General features: G+C 29.1%; 10 protein-coding genes across 10 annotated transcripts; 7 read left to right on the forward strand and 3 right to left on the reverse strand.

The window, feature by feature from the left end:
• Positions 1-564: 564 nt before the first annotated feature.
• OCT59_018393 (uncharacterized protein) lies at positions 565-798 on the forward strand (the record flags this gene model as incomplete). The annotated part of the gene is made up of 1 exon (XM_066148746.1): positions 565-798. The coding sequence occupies one exon, from the start codon at positions 565-567 to the stop codon at positions 796-798; it is 234 nt and encodes a 77-aa protein (XP_066004643.1).
• A 2201-nt stretch (positions 799-2999) lies between these two features.
• Positions 3000-4223, forward strand: OCT59_018394 (uncharacterized protein; the record flags this gene model as incomplete). The annotated part of the gene is made up of 1 exon (XM_025333593.2): positions 3000-4223. The coding sequence occupies one exon, from the start codon at positions 3000-3002 to the stop codon at positions 4221-4223; it is 1224 nt and encodes a 407-aa protein (XP_025178496.1).
• A 1846-nt stretch (positions 4224-6069) lies between these two features.
• OCT59_018395 (uncharacterized protein) lies at positions 6070-7874 on the forward strand (the record flags this gene model as incomplete). Its single annotated transcript, XM_025332032.1, has 3 exons — positions 6070-6483; positions 6564-6774; positions 6862-7874. The coding sequence occupies 3 exons, from the start codon at positions 6070-6072 to the stop codon at positions 7872-7874; spliced, it is 1638 nt and encodes a 545-aa protein (XP_025178498.1).
• A 947-nt stretch (positions 7875-8821) lies between these two features.
• OCT59_018396 (uncharacterized protein) lies at positions 8822-9676 on the forward strand (the record flags this gene model as incomplete). Its single annotated transcript, XM_025310816.1, has 2 exons — positions 8822-9118; positions 9209-9676. 2 exons carry the CDS (start codon positions 8822-8824, stop codon positions 9674-9676), a joined length of 765 nt encoding a protein of 254 aa, XP_025178499.1.
• Positions 9677-10175: 499 nt separating this feature from the next.
• On the reverse strand, positions 10176-10421 carry OCT59_018397 (uncharacterized protein; the record flags this gene model as incomplete). The annotated part of the gene is made up of 1 exon (XM_066148748.1): positions 10176-10421. The coding sequence occupies one exon, from the start codon at positions 10419-10421 to the stop codon at positions 10176-10178; it is 246 nt and encodes an 81-aa protein (XP_066004644.1).
• A 902-nt stretch (positions 10422-11323) lies between these two features.
• OCT59_018398 (uncharacterized protein) lies at positions 11324-12799 on the forward strand. Its single transcript, XM_066148749.1, has 4 exons — positions 11324-11695; positions 11788-12059; positions 12137-12239; positions 12321-12799. The coding sequence occupies exons 1-4, from the start codon at positions 11333-11335 to the stop codon at positions 12501-12503; spliced, it is 921 nt and encodes a 306-aa protein (XP_066004645.1). The 5' UTR covers positions 11324-11332; the 3' UTR covers positions 12504-12799.
• OCT59_018399 (uncharacterized protein) lies at positions 12741-15203 on the reverse strand (the record flags this gene model as incomplete). Its single annotated transcript, XM_025309294.2, has 5 exons — positions 12741-13280; positions 13382-13572; positions 13653-13988; positions 14067-14923; positions 15015-15203. 5 exons carry the CDS (start codon positions 15201-15203, stop codon positions 12901-12903), a joined length of 1953 nt encoding a protein of 650 aa, XP_025178501.1. The 3' UTR covers positions 12741-12900.
• A 1382-nt stretch (positions 15204-16585) lies between these two features.
• OCT59_018400 (uncharacterized protein) lies at positions 16586-18029 on the reverse strand (the record flags this gene model as incomplete). Its single annotated transcript, XM_025317367.2, has 2 exons — positions 16586-16953; positions 17027-18029. The coding sequence occupies 2 exons, from the start codon at positions 18027-18029 to the stop codon at positions 16586-16588; spliced, it is 1371 nt and encodes a 456-aa protein (XP_025178502.2).
• Positions 18030-22458: 4429 nt separating this feature from the next.
• Positions 22459-24745, forward strand: OCT59_018401 (uncharacterized protein). The gene is made up of 2 exons (XM_025317369.2): positions 22459-23473; positions 23545-24745. The coding sequence occupies exons 1-2, from the start codon at positions 22504-22506 to the stop codon at positions 23877-23879; spliced, it is 1305 nt and encodes a 434-aa protein (XP_025178504.1). The 5' UTR covers positions 22459-22503; the 3' UTR covers positions 23880-24745.
• A 902-nt stretch (positions 24746-25647) lies between these two features.
• Positions 25648-27098, forward strand: OCT59_018402 (uncharacterized protein; the record flags this gene model as incomplete). The annotated part of the gene is made up of 2 exons (XM_025317370.2): positions 25648-26629; positions 26713-27098. The coding sequence occupies exons 1-2, from the start codon at positions 25663-25665 to the stop codon at positions 27096-27098; spliced, it is 1353 nt and encodes a 450-aa protein (XP_025178505.1). The 5' UTR covers positions 25648-25662.
• Positions 27099-27485: the final 387 nt, after the last annotated feature.

The raw sequence follows: 27485 nt of genomic DNA on the forward strand, positions 1-27485 counted from the left end.
CTCAAACTCGGCCTGAAAGAATCACATGCTTTCAATTCTTGTTTAGCATGTTGTGATTACATTCAAATCATTGACTTGCCTTCTTTTCTATTCTCTCAAACAAATCCCTAACTTCTCGCCTTTCAGCAGTCTTGTCAAAGGAAGAATAAATGGAGGTAGCTTTATTTCGTGCATGACTCAATATGTTTTGATTATTGCTAATTGATTTAACTTTTCTTTTCATATCGTCAAGAATTGATTCTCTATCTTCAAAATTTATAGCAGCATTTTCTGATATGAACTGGAGACAAGCAATTATCGACCATTCTTTATATGATTTCGTTTTGAAGAAGGAGGAGATGACCTTCAAGTACAAGGAAAAAGAAAAAGATTAGTGTGCAAGCTTATTTATTTAAAAGAGTTCAGTCTAGTATTAGAATATCGACAAGATAATATTCTGATCAAGAGCCCGCTAACGTGGTATACACTGGAGGAATACAGCAGGTGCTGATACGTCCAGGTAGGTCGCTAAGGAGTGTCTTTTCAAACATCGGCCATATGTGGTCCTCAAGATACAGAGGGCATATGGACGTAGGATATTATCGAGTCTGGCTTTCTGGTAAAGAACCCGCTAACGTGGTATACACTGGAGGAATACAGCAGGTGCTGATACGTCCAGGTAGGTCGCTAAGGAGTGTCTTTCCAAACATCGGCCATATGTGGTCCTCAAGATACAGAGGGCATATGGGCGTAGGAGCCGTAGGATCGCTTGATGTAGTAATAGAAAATATACATTTACCTTGTATATATTTGACATAATAACTCTTTTAACTCTTTTAAGACAAAAGGCAGGTATCTGTCGCGTAAGGATGCTATAAATTTTTTTGATAGAGGCGCGTGTCACTGTGTCACAAGGGCGCAGCCCAGAATTTACATGTATCGGTATCAGCCTATCAGGTATTCGTTAAGCCTTATTGGGCAAGCTTTATAAAAAAACATTATTTCTGAAGGGTTGAGGCTCGTCAAAATTGCGCAGAAGAATGAATGAATCGTATGGCGTAGTACGGTATGTCAAGTGATAATTTATGGCGCAGTACTTTGTGACGTAACCATTTAACACCCGATCATGAAGTGAATTATCAGGGAAATATGATGGGGGAATAGATTTAATCCGGGCTATTTTTTCTTTACCTAAGCTTATATACAGTATCTTTTCGGATCTTTTCGCAAAGAGCCGGAATTCCAAGCGTTAACTGGCGGAATTATATATATTTATATTTTTATTAAACGTTGACTACGCAAATTAAAATATATGACATGATTGCTATTACGCAAACTACATATATAACCTTTTAAAAAAACTTCAAAATCTACGCAAATAAATTTTATGACTTTTGGAAATTTTACTAATATGGTTAAGCAAACTTACATAGTTACATGTGACCTTTATATGTATTTTTCGGAGTCCTCAATACTTCAATTTTTGGTAGATTTCTTCTAGTATAAGAATAAATTAACTTTTTTGTTTTTAAAATTTTAATATTTATTATAAAATACTACTTATTTTACATTTTTCTAGTCATCTTCAAACATTTTATTCCAAAATGCTTGCTTCAAAAAATGTATATATTAATAACCAATTAATTGATTAATTGGTGAAACCAAATTATCAATCAACTAATCAGTCACTAATTTTTAGGACAATTAAATTCCCTACTCTCAACTGTCTTCTTTTACCTCACACCTCAGCTAAAGAATAGGGTTAACACTTTAGCAGAAGAAAAATATCTACAACAAAACAGTTAATTAAGGACCATGATTAGAGAAAGGTAACCAAACTTATTTGAAAAGGTTCCTCTTACTGACTTTATGCTCTGCAAGATCGATGATACGATGAACAAATTAGTGGATATGATCATGGGAAAGGTCAAAACGGAAAAGACATAGCTCCATATGAGTTTATTTCTGAGCATTTTTCCCAGCAACTTCCTAATGATAAAATTCTTATTATTGTAGACATTTGAATACTCCCTCCAGTTAAGGATGGTGCCGCAATTGCGGATTTTGGAGTCGAATTGCGGTTAGTGATCCGCAAATCCGCAATCAGTTCTACTAGTTTACCGAACCGATTTAATAAAAAAAGACGTTTTTTCAAAGTAATTTTAATTGAAAAAACGTTTCCGCAACGTTTTTCGTTTTTTAATTAATTTAACGAAAAAACGTTACGAAACGTTTTTTCAAAGTATTTTTTAATAAAAAAATGCTTCGCAACGTTTTCTTTTGATTGATTTAATGAAAAAAAAGTAGCGAAACGTTTTTTAACGTTAATAATAAGTGATTTTTTTTTTAATTTTAAAAAAACGTTTTCGCACGTTGCTTTAATAAAAAACATTGCGAAGACATTTATTATTAGCGAACATTACAAATAATTCGCAATTTCCACAATTATTCCGCAATTGAATTGCGGAATATTTGCGGAACTGCAGATAATTGCGGATATTTTTAGATTTAAAAATCTGCAATGTTCTGCAATACCGCGGCACAATCCTTACCTCCAGTAGTTAGAAATTATTTATTAACATCATGTAATACGATTTATTCACAATTTTTTATGCATTAGTTGTTGCTTTGGCAACGTTTTTTGTTTCATCAAATAAAGTATCGATATATTAGGAATAAGGCCGTAGTAAGTCCATTGAAATTAAACAATTTTGGGGCGGTATAGGTTACATGCCATTTGTATCATGTGATTGACCATATTTTTGCTAACCTTATTTATACTTATTCTTATAATTCCGACCAAAATTTTGCCTTAGCAGTTAATGGTAACATTAATGTTATCATTTGATTGGACCGCGTGATCTTTATTTTTCAACGTGTTGGTATTTGAAACAGGAGTCTTAATCTGATTTTTTTAACTAAGTACTAAGTATTTTTAATTGAATTGTTAAACTTGAAATAACCATTTCAAATTGTTTCTAGTTCATACCGCAAAAAAAAAAATTAAAAGTATAATTATAATGCGGAAAAATATAACGTTAATACTTATTTTCATTATTGCAACCTTCAGCAATTTCACTTTTGCTACGGCGCCTTTAAAATGTAGAGGAAATAAATTGTTTGATGCTTTTCGGGGTGAAAAAAGTTTTACTGCTAAAATAACTTCAAGTAACTCAACTTTGGAAGAAAGGGCTATTTGTCCAGCAGGAACTTTTGGATGTTCAGGGACCGATAAATGTTGCGAAACAATATGTGCTTCTACTTGTGGTAGCAGTCTTTGTTGTTCACCAAACACATATTGTTGTAAAAACACAATTGGTTGTTGTCCACTGGGCACTACTTGTTGTGGAATTTTTTGTTGTGAGTTAGGCCAAGTTTGTCAACAAAATCGTTGTGTGGAGGCATTCATACCGACATCAAAACCATCAACAACAAAACCGCCAATACCAAAACCAACACTAGTATCAGATGACTGTTCTGGATTGACTGAAAAATCTAAGACTTCGACTTATCGAAACAAGACCGCAAAAGCCGATGGCAATACCTTTGTTTATATACTTGATCCCATAACAGGGAAAATGAAGACAGATTTATTAGAAAATATCAGAACACCAGCTAGTAAACCCGGTGTATATATTGTTAGCAATGACTTAGAAGCTGACCATGTTTTTGAAGCACAAATTCTCCCAAATTACCTTAAAACCTTGGGACAAGTTGGTCAAACAATATGCAAATATATATTTGACAATCCAAGTGTTCTTGAGGAACTTAAAGGTATCATTAATGATGAAATCAACATGCGATTTCTTTCTAAAGAAGTTAACAACGGCAAAGGAAGTATATTTTCTGGTCAAAACTCAAAATTGCGCGATGCGGTAAGAGAATATCTAACGATGGATGATGCCTTTGAAGCATATTCCAAGACTCGTGACAAAGTAACTGATTTTTTGCGTAAGACTGCAAATGAAGCACTTAAGGTCAGGATTAAAGTGCGTAGGAATGCAAATGAAGTGCATATGGTCACAAATGAAGCACGTGCTACAAATGAAGCAAATGACATTATAAATTCTTTTGAAAATTATTCACGCTCTTTATATGAAGACTTGACGAATAGGAAATTGCCTCCAAACAAATCTCTTAACAACTCCTCTACCTTATCATTATCGTACCTTCCTGTGATATTGTCCATGACTTTAAGTCTTATATTCTTTAGTTCACAAACAATACCTATACTTTTCAAATAGTAAATTATTTTTTTAAAGCATGTAAAAAAAGATACTATACTGTTACACAAATTTTAATATTTAGTTGTTATTTAATTTTACAAATAGGTTTCGAAGTGCTTGACTCAGAGATCCATTATTATAAAAAATAAAAATGCCACCCTCTTTCACAATTAGTGCTTTTTCGCGTGTGCGTGAATTTTCTAAAGACTTTTTTTCTGATAATGGGAAATTAATGTGTCGTTTTCGTGATCATAGTATCAATTTTCATACAAAAAATACAACTATTGTTCATATAGGTTCTAAAACACATATTCGTAATAAAAAAAAAGAGCAACAAATAAAAAAAAAGACAACCAATAATTCAAACTCTTGTTGATGCATCCGAAACAAAAAAAAATATTATATACAATTTAGTGAATGCATTTGTAGCGGCTGATATTCCATTAGAAAAAGTGGATAAACTTCAAAATTGGTTGCATGAACATATTGAACATTGTAATGAAGGAGGGTTTATTCCAAAATCAGATACTTTGCGCCGTGAATATTTACCAAAATTATTTAAAAAAACTACAGATAGTAGAGCACAAAGTGTAACCGGCGACTACCAAATATTCCTTAATTTTAACTCTTACCATTTAAGGGATAATGATATTAATTAATTAATAAACAAAAGGTAATATAAATTGTATAATATAAACTATATTTATAAAAATTTTTTTAAATTTAATAAAAAAATAATTATTAAAATTTATGATATAAAATTAAAGAAAGGGAAATCTAGAATTTTCACAGGACAATATTGAGATATACGTTACGAAGGGTCGGTTGATCATGGCAGAAAATATATTTACTTTTTGAATTCAGATTTTTTTAAGAATAAAGATATTAAACAAACAAGTTAAACAATCTAATTATTGATTTAATAATTTTTAATTGTTTATTAAATTTTTAAAAATAAAACAAGTTAGGGATGACCCAGGCAAAAAAAAGTTGCCAATTGTTTTATTGGAAGAAATTAGCTAATATTTTTTAAATTATTCGTCGTCCAGTTTTATTGATACATTTTTGCACGATTGCTGAAGCCATAATTTTTGATCTAAAATTCCAGCTACGTCTGGTACGAAGGGAATCCAAATAATATTAATAAAGGTCAATATTGTGCATGATTCCCGATCCGTAGAGACTAGAGAACAAAAGTGATCCGCAGTATTATTATGGATCTTTGAATTTATATCCAATAAAAAATCCACGCAGAAAATAAGAAGGTCCAGGTCATTCTGTTTATGTGAGAGAAATCCTTCGGGGAAGGAAATATTATTTATTGTTCAACTAAAACTTTTGTGGATTTGGATGTATCATGAAAATCTAAGATGATTTGACGATTTGACGATTTGACCATTCAAGGCAACAGGGTTTCGAGTTTTCATTTTGCGGCAAATGTGATACAAAAAGTCGAGCTGTTTAGAAAGCTATTGTTATAAGGGGAACGTGAAATTACGAATTAGTGGGTGCACACATGATTTGCCAATTTTGATTAGAATAATACATTAACCCTTTTTTGCCTTAATATTAATTTGGTTAAAATCATGGCTGATATACATTATGTTATGGCCAAAGTCCAGATTTTGTTGATCTTTTTTCCCTAGTAAAATTCATTGATCGCCGGCAATATTTTTTTTTTTTAAAAAAACAATGGATTTATTCAATATGCCATACAGTACAGTAGTAACGTACACGTAGCATTGAATAAATTAATTAATTTATTCTAGTTTTTCCTGTACAATTTTACATATAAAAGCACATAAATTCAGATGCGTTCCGTTAAAAATCTTTGATTAATTATTACTTTCAAATCACTAAGAAAATGGATAATTCGATTTATATAAACGCAAAAAATAATCAATCGGATACAACGATAGCATCACAAAATGATACAAAGCAAAATCAATCGCAAAAAAGAAAAGATATACTAAATCTAAACAACACACAAGAAAAATCAATTCGTTCAGAAAATGATGATAAACCTTCAATTTCAATTCACATAAATACACAAGATTTTGATAAAAGATCTGCAACAACAACGATCGTTGATAATAAAAATTCAAATTATTGGTCAAAGTATCTTATTCTTACTTTAATCTCTGTCGGTTCTATGCTTATGCCTATATCATGCACGATTACTTATTCAGCGGCTGAGGAAATTCGGGCAGAATTTGATGTTAACGATATGATTAATGGATTACCATTCGCTTGCTTCCTCATTTCCTTTGGTATCTTTGTGAGTATTTTAAGGTTTCTGCTCGAAAATCTGAATTCATAAAATTAATTTCTCTTCACATGGCGACTTTAATAATATAGCCATTAATTTGGGCGTCGTACTCTGACAAGCATCAAACGAGAAAACAAGTATACGTTGCTGGCTTAGTTATACTAATAATAGCGAGTATTATATGTGCTATTTCAAAGAATATTTGGGTTTATATCGTAATGCGTGCACTTCAAGCTTGTGGTGTAGCGGTAGTGATATGTATTGGTGGTGGTATTATATGTGACATTTTCTCTGATCATGGTAATTTATAAATACTTACATTTTAACATATATTCATTCATTCACGTTTTGTTGGTTAATTCTTAATTCTTTTTTTTTTTTTCTTAGAACGAGGCCAAGCGTATGGTATCTTTTCATTTGGAAGAGAAACAGGAGGACTTATTGGACCGGTTATTGGTGGTTTAATTACGAGTTCATTAGGATGGAGATTTAATTTTTGGTTTATAACAATTTTAAGTGGAATTTTTATGCTCTTAACAATCTTTTTTCTTCCTGAAACATTTCCTCAACCTCTGTCCAAATTTCTTCCAAATATTACTTTCTCTTCAACCGGTAATCGTTCTTTAACATCGATCAATTGTTCGGATTCAACCTATCGAGCAAATTCAACTCCATCAATAAGACCTGTATCCATGAAAGCAGCATCCATCGTATCTACAATTAAAACCAAACAATTTAATCCAATGGCACCTTTAACTCTTTTAATTTATCCTAACGTTGCACTATTATGTTTCAGCAAAATTATAATGACAATAACGAATTATATTCAAAATTTATTAATCGGTGATTTATTGTCAAAATCTTATGGATTAAATTCATCATCCGTCGGATTAATTTATCTAGTACCAGGTTTAGGATGTATGGTTGGTAGTGTAATAGGTGGTAAATATCAAGATTGGGTTATGGAAAGATATAAAAGAAAAAATAATATACCATCCGAATTAAATTTTCCTGAAATTAGAATTAAAAGTTGTTGGATAAGTATTATATTAGTACCAATATGTTATTTACTTAATGGTTTAACTTTAGAAAAAAATTTTGCCATTTATTGGATTTTAATTTCTTTATTCGTTGGATCTTTTGCTATTATAATGATTTTCAACTTGACATCAACTTACTTAGTCGATGCTTATCCGGAAAAGAGTGCCTCAGCTATCGCTGTATCTGATTGTTTATGTTATATTATTAGTGGTATAATAATTGTTTTCGTTTCTTCTGAAAAGGATACTCTTAATCATTTAACTTTATTTTCATCTATGGCTGGTGTAAGTGCTTTATCTGGTTTAATCTTAATTATCGTAGAAATTAAAGGGGAATCTTGGAGAAATAGATATAATTAATAGAAAGTAGAATAAAAATAAATAAAATAGAATTAATAATAATAATAATAATAAAATAATTTCCCACTCCTATTCCAAAAATAATTTGAAATTCTAGAACCTGATCATATTCCAAACTAACCGAGTTGATTAGCATATCAGCACCACTTTCATAATAAAGATCTTTGATTAATTAAGAAAACAAATGATTTTATATATTCAATGTTTATAAATTACATAATATTTATTGTTTCTTTAACATTCAAAAGATAATCAATGTGTTAATTGATAATGATCATCCAATAATAATTTACGTGAACGAACTAATTGATTATCGTGATATCTCTTGATATCTTTCAAGAATTATTTCGTTCAACTTGTTGATACGCATAATTTAAATTGAAACGTTAGACTTTTCATACACTAAAAAGGATCCGATCTCGTGAAAAAGCTTGTTTGAATCCCCTTGGAAAAGTTGATTAAACCAAATATGGATTAAATTTTTTATGATTTCCCATACCGTTCCCACCCAAAAACTCGACTGCTGCATACTTTAAATTGAAATATCGAATCTTTTTTAATCTATCTATAAACATGATAATTATTCAAAACTAGAAATTCCTTTGCCAGTTATGCACATGTTAAAATATCTGACCTGGTAAGCTGTCAACAATGTTTATTCATTAAAGATTTTAACATAAAAATTATTCACGGATTTTTATCCAAGATAATTCCTTCCCCACTTTTTTGAATTTTTATTCTTGAAACGCGAGGAACAGAACAAAACAAAACAAAGGAAAACCGCTAATAAGTAACTATATTCAAAGGTAACTATAAATTCACGCGGTAGAAAAGGAAGTTGCTTCAACATAAAAACCAATGAAAAAGAGCCATGAAATTTTTTTTAAAAAAAAACTGCGCCAACTTACGAATTTTTTTTTTAACGCGTATAATACAGATTTATAGATATGGATAGCGCGATTAACCCTATTTTTTTTATCCAACAATCCGTTCAACAAGAAGTACAAAGTACTTCAAGTAGTGATTTTCAAACACCACCTCTAACTCTCTCAAGAAGTTCTTCGCCATTTTCGTTTGATTCAACTAGAGCGAGATATAATAATGATGATTATATTCAAGTTCTTCAATTTAAAATTCAATTAGAATTTGTAAAGAAACCACCTGTTTGGCGTCGTATCCAGGTCCCGTATGAGTATACATTTTTTCAATTTCATTTAGCGATTCAATGTTGTATGGGTTGGTGTGTAAGTATAATAACTATACAGGTTAATTTTGTATATGTAATCACGTGAAAAATTAACAAGATATAATATGTCCTTAATTAATAACAATAGAATTGTCATATGCATGTATTTCGCGCCCAAGAAGGTTTTGAAATTGGCAATCCCCGTATGAACGAAGATTTTTCCGATTTGCCACAAGTACGAGTACAAGAAGAAAAGACAACTTTACTTAGAGATTATTTTCATAGTAGGGAACAGAAAATGATATATGAGTACGATTTTGGAGATTCATGGGAACATATTATTACATATGAAGGCACATTTGATCGTAAAGCAAGAACTCAATACCCAAAGTGTTTAAAAGGTAGAGGTAAGTGTCCACCTGAAGATATCGGTGGTTACGTAGGTTTTAAGAATTTTAAAGAAATTATGAGTGATAAAAATCATCCTGAACATGAACATTTTTATGATTGGTACGGTGGTAAAGATTTTAATCCTGATGAATTTGATAGAAGTTCTGCTTTCGATGGTTTAGAAAATATAAATGATTTTAGAGATGTGAGTGATTATCAATTTTAGTTTTTCGATAATTTTTCGTAATATTTTGTAATTTCTCTCTTTTTTTGTAATCCATAATGGTATTTTTTCTTTTTCTTTTTTTTTGACAATCTTAATATAAATCATAATACATAATAGTATATGTTTAATATGTCGCGATTTGAATTTTATTTATAATGATCTACATTTGAGTTATTTATGATTACAAGAACTGATATCGCTAGCATATTATTAAATAATATTATTCTAATATAATAAATAACTATTGTGATGTGAAAATATTTACATAAAATATAAGTGTAAGAATGAAAAATGTTCTATTTAAATATGTAATAAAATATACCCACATATGAAATTATTGTTTAATTTATTATTTAAAGAAATGATCCGTGTTTATTTATCTAATTTATAATCCCACTAATCCCACTTCAAAAATTTTATTATTGAAATATAATTTTAGAAAGATGATAAAATATGGTAAACATGACTAATTAAGTGTTTATTCTTTTCCCACACTCGTTCACAAGTATACTGTAACAGCTTTACTTCCAATAAATCTTGTAATGTGTTCTTGATTTTCAGTATAAATCAACATCTCACTTATTTCACATATCGTAGATTTTGTTAAAAATTCACATAATGATGACCAATTCATATAAACCAAGTAGGTAAGATAACCTAATATTAGTGAGAGCATAAGTGAGATAATTAACATAACGATTAAAACGTAAGCAACCAATTTTGGTGGTGAACAAGGTCGAAACATTGGGATAGTTTTTTAAATATAATATGAATAAATTTTTTAAGAGAGAGAGATATATATATCTATATGTGTGTGGTTTTTTTTTTGATTGTTAGCTAAGTCTTTTTTTTTATTTTGAAATTCAAAAATTTCATTCCCTTTGTATTTAAATATATTCATCGTATGTTACTCCATTTATATTAAATTATTACGAAATGAATATCTTTAAAAACAAACATTTCCATTGCAGAATTTAATTTTGATTGGTTTTCATAAGCTTCTGTGATACAACCAGTTTCCTAAAAAGTGTTTAAAGACGTAAAATGCGGTTAAAAATAAATATAAGTTTCACATTATTATTGTGTGAATCAGGTCATTTTTTAGGAAAGAATCCACTAAATTAAGGAACCATTTTAACGTCATGATTTTATACATGGAAGGAATAATGAACCAGACAATTCGGGCATTAAGGCGTCGTAATTCTGTAATATTTAATTCACCGTGTATACGTCATGATTGACATTATCAAAATTAAGATCCCGAAATCTATAACTCCGGCCGGTTACCACCACTATTTAATACAACCGTTCATCAAATACGCGGGAAATAAGTAGGATACAATAATCTATAATAGTATACCTACGCCACTGGTTTTTCCAACGACAATTCGATTCTGAATAGTCAAGGTGACATGATTACGTAGATTGTGTAACACTATTTATCGTCTTGTGAAGTGATACCGTATAGGTAGGATGAGCTGTTCTCATTATAGTATAGTTAAAGTTATTTACTAATTTAGAATTGCGTGAGTTAGATTAGATGGCGTGACCTGATCCAGTCCGCAGTAACCCGATCAACGATCTATAAATATTATCGGGATAATCGGAGGAAAAAAAAACAAATTTTCTTTTTCTTTTTTTTTTAAAAAAAAAATAATGGCGACTAAATTAGCTAAATTAACACCTTCAGAAATTAGAGGTTCTTCGAACAAGCCCTTATTAATTGCGGCAAAACCAACTATTACAGTTCGTGAAGCATTGAAAAAAATGGAAGAACATAATATTACTTCTCTACCAATTTATTCTCATGATTCCGATAGTATAGTTACTATAGTAAATTTAGTTGATGTATTAAATTACATTATTAAAGAAGCTGTCGCTGATGAAAAGTTGCCAAGCAAATTGGATAGTGAAAAAAGTCTTAGTTTAAATAATCAAATTGAAGTTGTTATGACTTTGGATGCTGATAGAGAAAGTTATAGAATGTTTAAAGCTGATGCTAACGAACCTATTATTTCGGTAAAAAATACATTTCTAAAAATCTCGAACTGTTTTTTAAAAAATATTTCTTTAGTCTTAACAAGTTTTTTTTTTATTATTATTATTTATAGGTCCTTGAAGCATTTTCTAACGGTATTCATCGATGTTTGGTTATTGACTACACTGACAAAGTTCCACCGTATGTCATAACTCAAACTGATATTATAAGATATATACAAGCCAATCCTGAATGTTTATCAGGGATTGATTTGGATCGTTCCTTAGAAGGTTTTGGTCTTTCTGGACCTCGTAATGTTGTTATTGGAAAAGATAATGAAACTGCTTTAAATGTTTATCGCAGAATGGCTGAAAAAAGTCTTACGGGAATACCAATTATACAACAGTAAGTTATATTTGTTATAAATATATTTTAAAATTGATGAATTTATTAAAGATTAATTTATTCTTCTTTCGTTATAGTGATACCGAAAAATTAATTGGTACTCTCTCTGTATCTGACTTACGTGGTCTTAATTATGAATCCATCAATAATCTCGTCTTACCAGTTCTCAAGTTCTTGGCTGTATGTACAAAAATATTTTAAAAACTATTATTTCATTTTATTTTATATTCACTAAAAATCCTTATTCCTTTATATTTATAGACCCTTCCTAAAGCGGAATCAACTTTGAATCCAATTACAGTCACAAAAGATGTTGCACTTAAAGACGCACTAAAAACAATTGTTGATAATCATATTCATCGTTTATGGGTCGTTAATGAGGACAAAAAAGTTGATAATGTTGTTTCTCTAACGGATTTGATAAAACTATTTTCACAAGCCTGAGGAGTGAGACAAAAATTATCTCTTATTTTTTTTTTTGCAATAGTCTTATTTTTTACTTAACACTAAATAGGATATAAATTAACCGATAAAATATCTATATGTATAAAATATTATGCTAATACGAATCATTTTATATATCGCATTGTCTGAACAAACTTCTAAAAATGATTAGCCCTTCTTTATTTTGTTAATAGTAAAATACTTGTTTAAATTTTATATATCTCACCATGCTAACTTATAAATAAAATCTCCGTAGAGATTGGAAATATTATTATTTTTCTTTATTTAAATATTTGAAAATATATCTATATATTCGTCATCTCTCCCATATTAATTTTATAATTTTTATTTCCCACACTTTATAATTATTACCTTTAATATTCATTATACACTGATGTTATTTATCGATACATATTACATCTGCATTTTTCACAATTTCCTCCTCATCAGTAATAGAATCTAATCCTTTTTGAAATCCTTTCAACAACATTTCTCTATCTTCCAAGCCAACGCTAACTCTAACTAAATTGGCTTCAACACCAAATTTAGAAGCCCAATCTAATTCAAAATAATGAGCTAGGATAGTATAAGGACAAGCTAAAGTAAAATTTGTACCCAATGAAGGTCCCTTTGCTATGGGTAAAGAATCAAAAAATTGTTGTGAAGCTTTTGATGAATAGAAAGTTAATGAAAATAATCCTCCGTAACCTCCGTTTATTTTCTTATATTGTGAATATATTTCTGGTGTAATATATTTTGGATAATATACTTCCTTAACTAAAAATTGTTAAAAAGCAAAAAGTTAAAATTTTGTGTATATATATATATATAAAGATACTTCACTTTTATTATATGAAAGAAATTGATTTTATGCTTACTTTTCGGGCTTTTCGAAAGAAAATCACATAATTCTTCAGTACTTTCATTGATTTTTAGAATACGATCACGAAAAGTTCTAGAATTCCTTTCTAAGAAAATAGCATCTTCACTCCAAATTAAATCTTCATAGTCCTGTTCGATTACCTGTTTCAATTTTTCATAATGTTTTTTTTGAGGATTCAACACCAACCTGTATTTTTGATATGATAAAATAAAAGTTAATCACCCATTGATTTTTGTTTCTTTAAAATTATATAAATATTTACTCACCCACCACCCATAACATTACTAGCACCACTAAAAATTTTAGTTAGACTAGAAACTAAAATATCGGCCCATTCTAATACGCTAACATTAACAAAATTACCAATAGTTTCATCAACTACAAGTAAAAAATCGTATTTATCAGCTAATGAACTTAATCTTTTTAAATCTGGTGATTTACACAATGGATTTGATGGAAATTCACAAAATAATGCTGAAATTTTTTCTCCTGATTCTAATAAATTCTCTATTTGATCAATGTCTTCCGACGTTCCATTTCCGTAAAGATGGCATCCTGGTCCAAACTTTTCCAAAATTTTCAATGTATCGACATACGGAAATCTAATAAAACCGAAGAAAAAAATAAATAAATGGGATTAAGATTTTTTTGACTAAATTTTCTCCAAATGTAATATTTACCCGAAACAGATGCTTTTGTTTGGAGGAAAAGCACTCATGATGTATCTATGAGCGTGAAAAATTGAACTCATCCCAGTAGAAAATAAAAATACGTCATCCTCGGTAACACCTTTAATACCTCTTTCAGTAACATTCGTACTCTCGATTTTTCTATTTATAACCCCATCCAAATCATCGATTTCGCTAGCATTATTTTGCTCTTCAACGCCAAGAACACCAGCAATTCTTCTTCTAAGTGCGATTTTAGCTTTATCTGCAAATGTGATAGGAAGATTACGACCATATCTTTCTTCTACATAAAAATTTTCTTCTACGGTAGCTGATTTTTCAGCAAAAGTTGAATCAGTTGGTGACGTTGGCGATTTAGGTTCAGTTATATTACTAAAAGTAGAATCATTATTTGTAATATTTGATGTTCGAATATTTGAAGAATAACGTTTGTGAAAGATTGGCCTTCTTAAAGAAATTGATGATTTTTCGTTACAATTCTCGGTAATAGAACTTTTTTCATCATGTTTAGCTTGCATAATATTTAAGGAATATTCGGCACATCTTGAACTTATTCCTTCTCCTGCATGTTGCCAATACGATTTCGCTATAGGAAATGCATCTTTAGGAAATAAAACTACATGAAGAGTTACACTCCCTTGAAATGATGATTTCGCTTGGTCAGGAGGAATAACTGTAATTTCAGCTAATCGAACACATGGTGTTGGAGAAGTTGACGGGGATGTTGGTGACGTTTGTTTATAATATTGAAGAATAAAATCTCGACATCTTCGCGCTGATTTACGACTTGGAAATAATAAACATGTTTCTGTTGGTTTTGCAAATTTTTGATCACACGTTGTAATCAACTTTGGTAATTGTGAAAAATAAATAAAGCAAGTTCTTATTCGTTAAAGGTAAAAAAAAAAATTATTATTTCTTAAAATAAATATAGTTCACCTGTTTTATTTGAGGATGAATGAAAAATCTTGGATAGCCACATGTCATACGACTAACTACCCTCTCCGCTGCTTCTTCATAATCAACATTATCTTGCCATGTTGGTAATGTAACTGATATTGCATGTGATGTATTCGCTGGTATTGGACTTCCGAGTTCTGTTGGTATTGAATAAGATGTTGAAGTCATGCTATTTATATATTTATATATTACAATTTCCAAGATTAAATAAGAAAATGCGAAGCTAACAGATAGTTAATAAAATAAATATAAATATAACTTGCATAAAAATTTATTTTAACTAAGGACATGAAATTCAAGTTAGATTAACGATAATCTTTTCTATGCAACTTTTATTTACACTAGCCTATAACAGGAATTTGATAAATGGATAATCGAGGAATTCTGAAGTCTTGGTTGAGTTGATCCAAGAGTTCCTTTCCTTCTACACGCAAACTTATTAATAGTTCAAGAAAAAGGTGATGCTTCAGACTATCAGAGACAGGATATAAAAGAATTGTTGAAATTAAATAATAGACATTACGTAGCTTTTGTCGATTAAACTATCAAGTTAGATTATGTTAATAATATAAAACTCTATGTTTCTAATCACAATATTATGTTATCATGTCTTAGAAGCTTTTCAACTAGAATTTCCACTTCTTTCTCACCTATTTACTTATTTCACTATTAAACCATTCAAAAATTTTTATTTATAAATAAAAGTAAAAATGTAGCCAACAATCTCTACGACACCAGCAATTTTAACGGAATTTGATCGTAAGAACGTTTTACATTATTAATTCCTTTCTCGAGTAAGCTATTTTATAACTCCTTTCACTTTTTTTAGCAATCCTCGGAATTCCATAATTTTATCGTATCACGGCCGAAACTTGACTTTTATTCTATAATTGACACTCAGACCTGATTAATTCTTATGGCTGGACAAATTCAAAGCAAAAACTTCGAGAAATTAACGCGACGTGCTGAAGAATGCAAGTATTAGGTTTGAGTAGTTCAATGGTTTGATATATTTGGAACCATTGTGAATAAAAGTTGACGAAGATATTGTAAAATGGTGATCAAGAGCGGTTTATAGATGAGAAGATAGACTAGTACTAGTATTTCACGATAAAAATTATGAAAATATAATTTGATAGATGATCATGAACTAGCCTAGCGTTAAGATTCCTGATAACTATTGGATAATTTTTATTATTTATGAAATAATGTATATGATGAAAAAAGCACAATATAACATAATTAAATCTTAGACAATTTAAAGTGATCATAATTTACAAAATGAGAGTTTAATTAAACGTACTAATTAATAAAATATTAACTCATACACTAGTCTTGGCATAATCTTAAATTGGTTTCAATTTAAATAATTTAAATAATTTGAACTCTATTATTGGTAATTGTAACAATCTCCGTGTTTCAGTCAGTAATCCGGGGGATTTGAAACTTCTAATGCTAGGCGAAATTCCTCCCAGAAATATTTTTTATTAAAATACATTAAATATATTACTAAAAATACACAATATACACGATTTAAAATAAAATAAATATTATATTACATTTCTTCTTCTAGAAGATAATTCTTGTTCACTAGGAATTCCAGCATTACTAGGAATTCCATCAGTACCACCAGGAGTCGGAATAGCTTTATTTGTATTTTTACGCCTTTTTATAAATAAGAAAGCGACTATCGATATAATACCAATCAACAATATTACACCAACTACACAACCAACTATAACACTTATATTTGTTTTTGGATTTGATGATAATTGCTCTGGTGATGCGGACTTAGTTGCTGGTAAAGTAGGGTCAAAAGAATTTGTCCAAACATATTCTGAATCATTGCTAATATCAAGCAAAAGTACATCACTTTCACCGCTATCCTTATATTTAGAACTAACAACACCATTGGAACCTAAAAATAATTACTATAAGTAAATAAACAAGAAAATAATAGTCACGAATTTTATTAATAAAAGTACGCTTACCAAATGTTACAACCATATATTTTCCAATTACATTAGCACAATGTTCACCACGTTTAAATACAGGACCTTTTCCTCTAACTTTTGGTACATACCATTCAAAACTTGTTGTATCCAATACATATAAATCATTATTATCACCATTAAAACCTCCAAAAAGAATTATTTTATCCCCATTTAAACCAAGTACTGTTGTTATACCAACATCTTTAGGTGGAATGTTTCCAGTAGTAATTTTTGAATCCCATCTATCCTTAATTGGATCATACAGAAATATCAAATCAAAACCATTTGAAACGGGGATATAAGTTCTATCACCTCCGCCCATGTAAACTAAATTTCCATTTGGTAATAAAGTAACACCATAACCAAGTCTAGAAAAAACAGAAGCATCTTTGATTGCACAATTTAAATTTATTGTATCGCAAACAAATAATCCATCAGAACGTTTTACTCCTTGAACGGTAAAATCAAATCCAGTAAGCAAATATGTTTTTCCGCTATAATCAGTAACAACTCTCATTTGATTTCTACCTATAGGTCTAACTCCAGAAAAACTTTGTGTATTCCATACATTATTTGGTGAATTGTAAGAGTGAACTGGAGGGTCTGATTTTATTGCATTATCTCTTTCATTATTAAAAAAGAATATCGTTTCATTTTTTACACCTCCAATACTTGCTGCCACACCTCCAGTAACTATTGATGCCAATGATCCTAAAGGAAGATTGTTTACATTATCCGGTATTGGTCTCCATGGTAAGTTTGAAGTATCGAATGAAGTTGATACATCAAGATAAAAAAATCTGTCATCAGGATTTTTATTATAATTAGTCTCATTTTCGGGGGATAAATTAAGTTCACCAAATCCACCAAAAATATAGAGCTTTTTTTCAACAAGAACCGCGCTATGTAATTTACGGTAAGAGGGGCTTAACTGAGCGTTCACTTTTATTATAACCTGAAGTAAACATAATGATATAGAGAATAGAATAAAATTTTTCATTTTTAAGAATTTTTAGAAAGAAAGTTTTGTATTGTTTAGAAAAGATTAAATAAATAATAAAAGACGTTTCAGGAATAGGGTTCACTAAAATTAGTTGGTCAAATATAGAAATGACCAATATCAGATATCTGAAATACAATGTTAAACTTAATAAGTATTAAATTGACGGAAATCAAAAATCCCAATATCCATACATGGAATTGAATCGATTTTTTACATTAAAATTAAGAATGTTCTAGCCCAGTAATTACACTTTTAGTTGTTTTATGCCGATCTTAAAGTATAAATAGTATAATAACGTGGCAATGTCCCAAGTCCCAACCAATCATGAGCAAATTTCTGAAAGATGGTTTTTCTGCGGCGACCTGTAATAATTCTTATCAGTTATCATATATACATTAAACTAGTACAAATTAATAAATTAATAATAAAATTTTAGAGACCATTATTTGTGTTTTTTTTTATAAAATAGATTACCGAATTAGATACATAATCCAAAAAACAAATTTTGTAATTGGATGCGAATACAGAAAAACATCGTCCTTGGAAATAGGATGCGTGTAACATCTCATATCGTATTAAGATCGTCAGTGCGATGATCTATTCTGTTTTGTAAATTTCATTTTATGAATCAGATCATGATCTGTGTGAAATTACACAAATTAATTTACATCCGACTATCGGAGTTATTAAATATAATAAATATTAAATCTTCATTTTTAACGTTACTAAAAAATTATATTTATGATTTTTACGTCTTCTCATAAAAAAAAAGCACTCAGTGATAAAATACTAGTAACTATTATTGAAGCTATAATAATTTTATTCATAATTTTTAATATTTTTTTTTATGTTGATGGTAAATTTGGTGATTGGGAATCAGTTGTTAATGGAATAGGATTAAATGAAATCGTCCAAACATATTCAAGCAAAAGTACGTCGTCACTCTCACACTTGATCTTTTGTATATTTAGCTTGTAGATCACCATGAAAAATACATAAAGAATAATAAACAATTTAACTAGTACAAGGTGTTTTAAGTGTAATATACCTTACTGGTATGATACCATTAAAGCAGCTTCAAAAAATCGCATGATTGTTTGAATCTTTATATCTTGCTTTTGGGCCATTTAAAGGAGTTTTATAAAATCTATGCCCATACGATCCTGATAAACAACGATTTTACCCTTCCCTGATCAATAAACTAAGGATAATAACGTAATATCATTTGTCTACATTAATTTGGAAAGTCATAACAAAACGATAAACAGCAGATTGTCACGAAATTTATCCATCATTATAATGTAAAATACATGAGTTGTTCATTTCTAAAGGGCTTGTGCCAAAGCTTCTCTGCGCAATCGATGAAGTGATTTATAACATGGAAATAATTGTAATGAAAATATAATGAAGGGGACACTTTACAACATCTGATCATTCTGATGAGTGAGTATTCAAATGTCTTACATGATGTTAAGACGGTAATTAAGTCGCTTCATGAAAGTAAATTATTTTTTGGCTATTTTTGAGCACAAACATCGTAGTACATAAAAACATTGAGAACATTTGGGCAATGTTAATTGATTTTGACTGGTACAATAATGGCTATTATCCATTCTCAAAGAACCCAAATATTAGATGACCAGAAGAGGTAAAGATTGTGTATCTTTGGATTAAAAGTCATGATATTTACTAATTGAATATACTTGAGGAAAAGAATTACATTAAATTTTTTTTATTTAAATATATTTTGTATAAGTGCATAAACTTATACTTTTAAAAAGTTTCAATTTTGTTATTAAAATCTAATTAATTAATTGCTATAAAAACATTGAAATATAAATAGATCTTTAGATATAAAAATAAAGTTTTTTACCTTGTATTTTTGTTGGTGTATTGTGTATCCGTGTGTATTAAGAAATAGAAATCACACATACTGTACTTAAATTTCGCAGACTAATTCTCATAGTATCCGTGTTCAGAATTTAGTAATGAGATTTTTTTCATTCTCTCTCAAGTCATTCACGATGTTATTTTGTAAACATGCTGTATCTTTATCGGCGGGAAAATTTTATTGCCTATATGTGTCCCTTTTCCAAATGTGAAAAAAAATTTTGAATGAAAGGAAATTACTAATCAAACACTCTCATTAAAGTATGGATTGGAATTATAAGAAATTAAAAAATCAATATCAATAGTAAAAAGTCTATTTTTATGGATAAATAGGGCCCCTGAATATGAAATTTTTTATATAGTGAACCCTGTTTGAGAAATTGCCAAAGTATACAGCAAAATTTTGCTCAAATGTAAGGCATCGACAAAAATTTTCTTGTATTGTGCGTAAAGTTGCTGGAGAAACTAGAGGGTTTTGGCAAGTTGGCGAAATGCCGAAATGGTGAAACTTTGCCGAAACTATATGAAAGTCTTATTAAAAAGTTGGCGAAACTCTGGATAAAAGCGAAACTTGACGAAGCCTATTATAAATGCCGAAACTGCCAAAACCTTGCCGAAACTATAATAAAACTATAGTAAAATTTTAGAGAAACTAATCGTAGAATTTTGGAGAGGTTTAGGCAGGCAACCTTAATTATTTGTGCGACATATGTTTAATATTTACTTCAAATTTAATCAAAATGTGTATTAAAAAATTATTGTACAAAATTACGACTATTCTTTAATAATAATAATTATTTGTATTAGCATTTATATCAATTAAATTGTATATCTATTGCAAAAATCTAGAAAGATACAGTAGGTCTGCAAGAAAAGTCATGAAATTGTGATATGTAGATATTTAAAAATTTCCTCATACAAGACGACGAAAAATTAATAATTATGACTTTCGCAAAAATGATAAAAAAGAAATTTTATACCAAACTCTCTTGTAAATATATATAATAGGCCAATTGGTTTTAAAGAAAAGAGAGTATTGCAAAAACGGAATGGAACAATTCCTTCAATGCCATGCAAAAAATGCGGAAATGGACTAACTCATAATAAAAATATGCATCCCCGACTAGATTCAAAGTTAAGCAATTAATACAATTAAAAAATTAAATAGTACAGCAAAAAATGCATTACATAAATTGTAAATTATCAAATATATTGTCGAACTAAAGAAAAGGAATCATCGTGTGATTTATCGTTGGCTTAAATTGTCAAAGAATAATACTTCTGGAGGTAAATCTAGATTAACAACTTTTATGAGTTCTAACTAGCATAACGCAGGTTGATTTTTTTGTATTTGGCTTCTTCAATGTATATCTGTACTTCGTCTTCTAAATCCGCCTTCAAATTTCACATGGTTTTACTAGTAAACAACGTAATGTCTATATTATGTTAATAGAGGTTGTCTCTTTACTAATAAATGACACGGAGTACTATTTGTCATATTTACTTTAAATTTTCGTATACGCTTTCATTAATATCCAGATGTGTGCATAGAATCCCTTCCAAGGTCTGATCACTTATTCGTTTCTCGTATTATGATTATATATACAGTACATAGTTTTACTTATTATCGTTTTGTGATAATAATGCATGAAGGAGAAAGGCCTTGTGAATTTTTTTTTTGTGCCCGTTATTAGTCATGTATGGTCATGAACGCGATCACGTATCTCCGCTATCTCTCTCATCATTGTCACACTTATTTTGCAATAACGTGATAAAACATGCGCATTGTTTTGCATGGAGTGTTTATGTGCTATAAAGGATGTATTACATTGAGCTGTTAGCAAGAAGAAAAAAAACATTGATATGTGATAAATTGAAGAATAAAACATTATTTGGCTCAAAGTTTAAATCGTCACTATGTTAAATTAGAAAAACTAATATTCAAGGACAAAACTTTACTATCTCTCTGTTCTGCTCTGAAAAAATAAATTCATTCACGAAGTTGAATCTATAATCACAATAATTGCCGTATATCAGAAACAACTAATTTACACAGTATATACATAAACAAGAAAATTAAGAAATTTGTTAAAAATAAAAACTCTCATTTATATTCCTGTATTCCTGATTTGGGCAATTATCCGGAATCGCTAAGCTTAGGCGGCTATTTTTGCGACGAACTATATCACAATATACAGTATTGTCTTGGACTTAGTTTTTATGAAACTAGCTATAATCGGAAACTCAAAGACAAACCAACATTTCTGATTCTTTATATAATGAGACAACTTAATTTCAAATTGAAACGATTATAATGCATTTATTTGCTCCACAAATAATATTTTTCTATTTTTTGCAAATAAATTAAGACACAATTTTTTATTGTTATACAATAAAAGTTAATGAAATGTCTTTATCAAAAAAAAAAACTCTAATTTTAGAAAACTTTCCATGAAACATTTGGGATTTCCGCATACTATCTTGCAGATCGGCATTTCATTTATATATGTACACAAACTTTTATCATTGTCGACCTATCTTTTTCTTAAAAAAAAAAAAAGAAAGAAAAGAAAAAGAGAAAATGAATAAGTTCACATTATTTTTGATAACATTGTCATGTTTACTTCAAATTGTAAACTCTCAGCTAAGCCCTAATTTACGTAAATTATTTAGTGCAGTTTTCATCGAAAAAAAACTTTACATTTATGGTGGGTTTATGGATAAAGAAGATGCAAATGCTCAAAAAACTCCAGATGATAGATTTTTTTATCTTGATGTATCAATTCCTTTTGATACTTCAAACTTGCCATGGAGAGCGATACCAGATAATGCAAAAAATTTACCTCTAGAATCTTTGTCATCAATATTTACCGGAGGTTTGGCAGCAAGTGTTGGAGGTGTAAAAAATGAAACGATATTCTTTTTAAATAATGAAAAGGATAATACAACATCACCAGTTCACTCTTACAATTCATTAAATAATGTATGGAATACACAAAATTTATCTGGAGTTAGACCTATTGGTAGAAACCAAATGAGAGCTATTACTGATAATAACGGGAAAATATATTTACTTACTGGGTTTGATTTCACTGCTCAAGAGGTAAATCGTGCCAATGGATTATTTATTTGTGATACAATAAATTTAAACTGTGTAATAAAAGATGCTCCTTTGTCTAGACTTGGTTATGGTGTTACTTTATTACCAAATGGAAATTTAGTTTACATGGGCGGAGGGGATAGAAATTATGTTCCTATTTCAGATGGTTTTAAAGTGATATATTTATACGATCCAATTAATGATAAATGGGATTCAAAAGTTACTACTGGAAACATCCCACCTGCAGATGTTGGTATAACAACAGTACTTGGATTAAGTGGGGATAAAATAATTCTTTTTGGAGGTAATAATGGTGATAATAATAATTTATATGTATTGGATACTACAAACTATGAATGGTATGTACCAGAAGTTAGAGGAAAAAGTCCTGTATTTAAACGCGGTGAACATTGTGCTAATGTAATTGGAAAATATATGGTTGTAACATTTGGTAAGCGTACTTTTATTAGTAAAATTATTTATTGTTATTCTTCTTATTTATATTTATAACAATTATTTTAGGTTCCAATGGTGTCCTTCAAGCTAAATATAGAACGGTTGGTGAAAGTGATGTACTTTTGCTTGACATTAGTAGTGAATCAGAATATATTTGGACGACTTCTTTTGACCCTTCTTCGTTAACAAATAACTCCACGTCATCAGTTTCCTTACCATCCTTACCGTCAAAATCGAAAAAATATTTTATTATTAAAATTAGTTTTATTGTTGGTTTATTAGTACTAATTATTATATCAATAGGAGTTTTCATGTTTGTAAGAAGACGTAAAAGAAATGCAAATGTCATTCCGACTCCTGGCGATGATTATGCGTTGCATCATGACAAATCTAAACTTTAGAATATTTAAAAACAACATCATCGTATTTAGAATTTATTATATATAATCTAGTGAGTAAAATCTGTTATTAATTTGCATTGTAATAATATACAGCTATTATATATTTTTTGTAAGGTGTAGTAGATCTTTAAACATAAGATTTGGCGAATTTTATTGAATACATTGTTATGTAACGTTTATCTTCGTATGCAAAAATTCTTTTTTTTTATTATAAATTACGTCTTATTAGAAACTTTAAAAATATTTAAGTGCAATAATTTAAATTTTATAATAAAATATTACTCTAAATTGTAATATTAATAATTAAATTGATTTTTTAAATTTTATTATTAACGAATTTTCTTCATTAAATGTTGTTCTTATAATATTTGTAAATAAACTTTCCTAACTTTCCTATAAAATTCTACTTCTCGTTTAAGTAGTATCTAAAAATTTATACCACGTGACCATTGCGTCACCCGTGCGTCATTCGCGTCATAAACTGATTTTGTGTGTTACTGTATTTGACAATTATTAATTTATACAATTCATTCAATTCATTAAATTTACTGTAAAGAATTGAACTTTGACTTTTATTAATTAAATTTGTGTCACTTCTTCCGGGCCAAATTTCTTCCCATTTATTTAATTTATTAAAGACTTTTTATTAATATCTTCTGCATAAAAGTTGTATATGATTGATTTGATGCCGCTTAAACTAATATATGTCGTTTCAATGTTTGTGCATGCACAATTTTTAACATAGAATGTGTTTGTACACTGTAAAGAATATATTACATTCGATTATGAACAAAAAAAAAAAATACTTATACGTGCATTTATTTAGCCCAATGTTTAAATGGATAGGAAAAACAATCGTCACTTGTTGAATTAGAGGAAACAAATATTTGTGGTTGGAATCCCGACATCCATAATCTCATAATCAAATTATAAAGAAAAGGTTGTAGGCTATCCCGATTATCAATAATCTTCTTTATCAATTAAGGTCTTTTTTCGCTTTGAACGTTGCTCATCACGAAGAATACATCAGCTTAAACATCTACTTGTTTTTATCTTTTTTGCGATATCACAAGCTCACAAATTTCACGTTATTTTAAAAAATTCGATTTTCTGACTAAAAAAAAAAAATCCACTAATTGGAATTAAAATTTTACAAATATTTTGTGATAATTTAAATATTTTGTGTTAGTAATTTTATTAACGATGCAAATGGCCGAATATAATACTTTAAGACTCATCATTTTTTAAATTTTTTTTTTTTAAAAAAAAAACTTTGGGTTTTGTCAGGATTTTATACTGTCAAGTTTCAATAACTGTTGGAATTTTGATCAGGATTTTAGTGTCGAGTTTATTGACTGTCAAGTGGTAAGCCCCACTCATTATATGAATAAAAAAAGAATTACTATATATAGAAATTATCGGTAATATTAAGTTCATTAAAAATTTTTTTTTTTTTTCATCTTAAACTCACGCAGCCGCATTTTTTAATTGTCAGCCAACCGGAATCACTAAACCGGTTGACAAACAGGTTGTCTTTATGAGGGTTCAGAAATTGGAAACAAACATTTCTGAATCTGAAACAGTTTAATTTCAAGTGCATTTATTTGTTTCACAAACAGTGGTTTTCAATGATTCATTGAAATACAATAAAGTTAATTTAACTCTAAATTTAGTAAACTCTTTATGAAACATTTGGAGTTTAAACTAATCATTTCATTTATATACGTTTAAAATTTTTGTCATCAACGTCTTACCCTTTTTTTTGAGAAAAAAGAAAAAAAAAATGAAAAATTTCACGTTATTCTTAATAACGTTACTATGTTTATCTCAAATTATAAACGCTCAATTAAGTCCTAATGTACGTAAATTATTTAGTACAGTTCACATCGAAAAAAAACTTTACGTTTATGGTGGTTTTATGGATAACGAAAATGCAAATGCTCAAAAAACTCCAGATGATAGATTTTTTTATCTTGATGTATCAATTCCTTTTGATACTTCAAACTTGCCATGGAGAACGATACCGGATAATGCAAAAAATTTACCTCTAGAATCTTTATCATCAATATTTACCGGAGGTTCGGCAGCAAGTATTGGAGGTGTAAATAATGAAACAATATACCTTTTTAATAATGAGAATGATAATAAAACATCAATTCTCTCTTATAATTCACAAAGTAATATATGGAATACACAAAATTTTTCAGGAGTTAAACCTATCGGTAGGAATCAAATAACAGCTGTTACTGATTATACCGGAAAAATATATTTGCTTACTGGGTTTGATATTATCGCCCAAGGAGTAAAACGTACTAATGGATTATTTATTTGTGATACGATAAATTCAAATTGTGTAATAAAAGATGCTCCTTTATCAAGACTTGGTTATGGTGTTACTTTATTACCAAATGGAAATTTAGTTTACATGGGCGGAAGTGATAAAACTTTTGCGCCTATTTCAGATAATTTTAAATTGATATATATATATGATACAATTAATGATAGATGGGATTCAAAAATTACTATTGGAAACTTTCCACCTAGTGATGCTGGCGTAACAACAGTACTTGGGTTAAATGGGGATAAAATAATCCTCTTTGGAGGCGTTAATGGTGATGATAATAATCTATATGTCTTAAATCTTGCAAATTTTGAATGGTATGTACCAAAAACTAGAGGAAAAGGTCCCGTATTTAAACGTGGTCAACATTGTGCCAATGTAATTGGAAAATATATGGTTTTAACATTTGGTAAGAATTTCTTTATTTCTTTATTAGTAAAATTGTGCTATTATTATTTTTTTTTTTTCATTTATTTATAATGAATATTTTAGGTTCCAATGGCGTTACTGAAGTTAAATATAGATCAAGTGGCGAAAGTGATGTACTTTTGCTTGATATTAGCAATGATTCAGAATATGTTTGGACGACTTCTTTTGATCCTACTTCATTAGTAACAACTAATTCAACGTCATCAGTTCCCTTACCATCAAATTCATCAGGATCAAAAAATGATTTAGTTGTTAAAATTGGTATTTCGGTTGGTTTAATAGTACTTATTATTATTATATTAATAGTAATTTTCTTGTTTATAAGAAGACGTAAAAATGAACAATCAGCCATTCCAACTCCTGGCAATGCGTATTATGATAAACGTAAAAATGCAAAAATGGTCATTCCAACTCCTGGCAGTATACATTATGATAAAACTAATATTTAAAAATAATATTTATTTAGAATATATTGTATATGTAAATAAATAATCTATTAAGTAAAATCTGTTATTAATTTGCATTGTAATAATATTAATATTAATAATATTAGACGTTTGATTCGTGTAACATTTATTTATAATTCGTGTTTTATTAGAAACAAAAAATTTTTATGTACTATATTAAATAAAGTTACTTTAAATTGTAATATTAAAGAAAAATTCACTAACGAGAGAAACCCTAATAGTTCTGGATTTAATAATTAAAATAATTTTTTTATTATTAACTAATTTTCTTCATTAAATACTTAAAATTTGTGGAAGAAACTCTTTTCCATGACATTCTTTTTTTAATTCCAATAGTTAAAGTATTTCACGGCGCGTAGTCATGTGATT

This window comes from Rhizophagus irregularis, chromosome 27, assembly GCF_026210795.1.
Source record: "Rhizophagus irregularis chromosome 27, complete sequence".
Classification (NCBI taxonomy): Eukaryota; Fungi; Glomeromycota; class Glomeromycetes; order Glomerales; family Glomeraceae; genus Rhizophagus; species Rhizophagus irregularis.

Excerpts from the sequence above, each read along its gene's own strand:
- OCT59_018398 (XM_066148749.1), top strand. The coding sequence starts at position 11,333 with ATGGCGACTAAATTAGCTAAATTAACACCTTCAGAAATTAGAGGTTCT. Across the intron at positions 12,060-12,136 it reads GGAATACCAATTATACAACA|TGATACCGAAAAATTAATTG; the intron begins GTAAGTTATATT and ends CTTTCGTTATAG. Across the intron at positions 12,240-12,320 it reads CAGTTCTCAAGTTCTTGGCT|ACCCTTCCTAAAGCGGAATC; the intron begins GTATGTACAAAA and ends TTATATTTATAG.
- OCT59_018401 (XM_025317369.2), top strand. The coding sequence starts at position 22,504 with ATGAATAAGTTCACATTATTTTTGATAACATTGTCATGTTTACTTCAA. Across the intron at positions 23,474-23,544 it reads ATATATGGTTGTAACATTTG|GTTCCAATGGTGTCCTTCAA; the intron begins GTAAGCGTACTT and ends CAATTATTTTAG.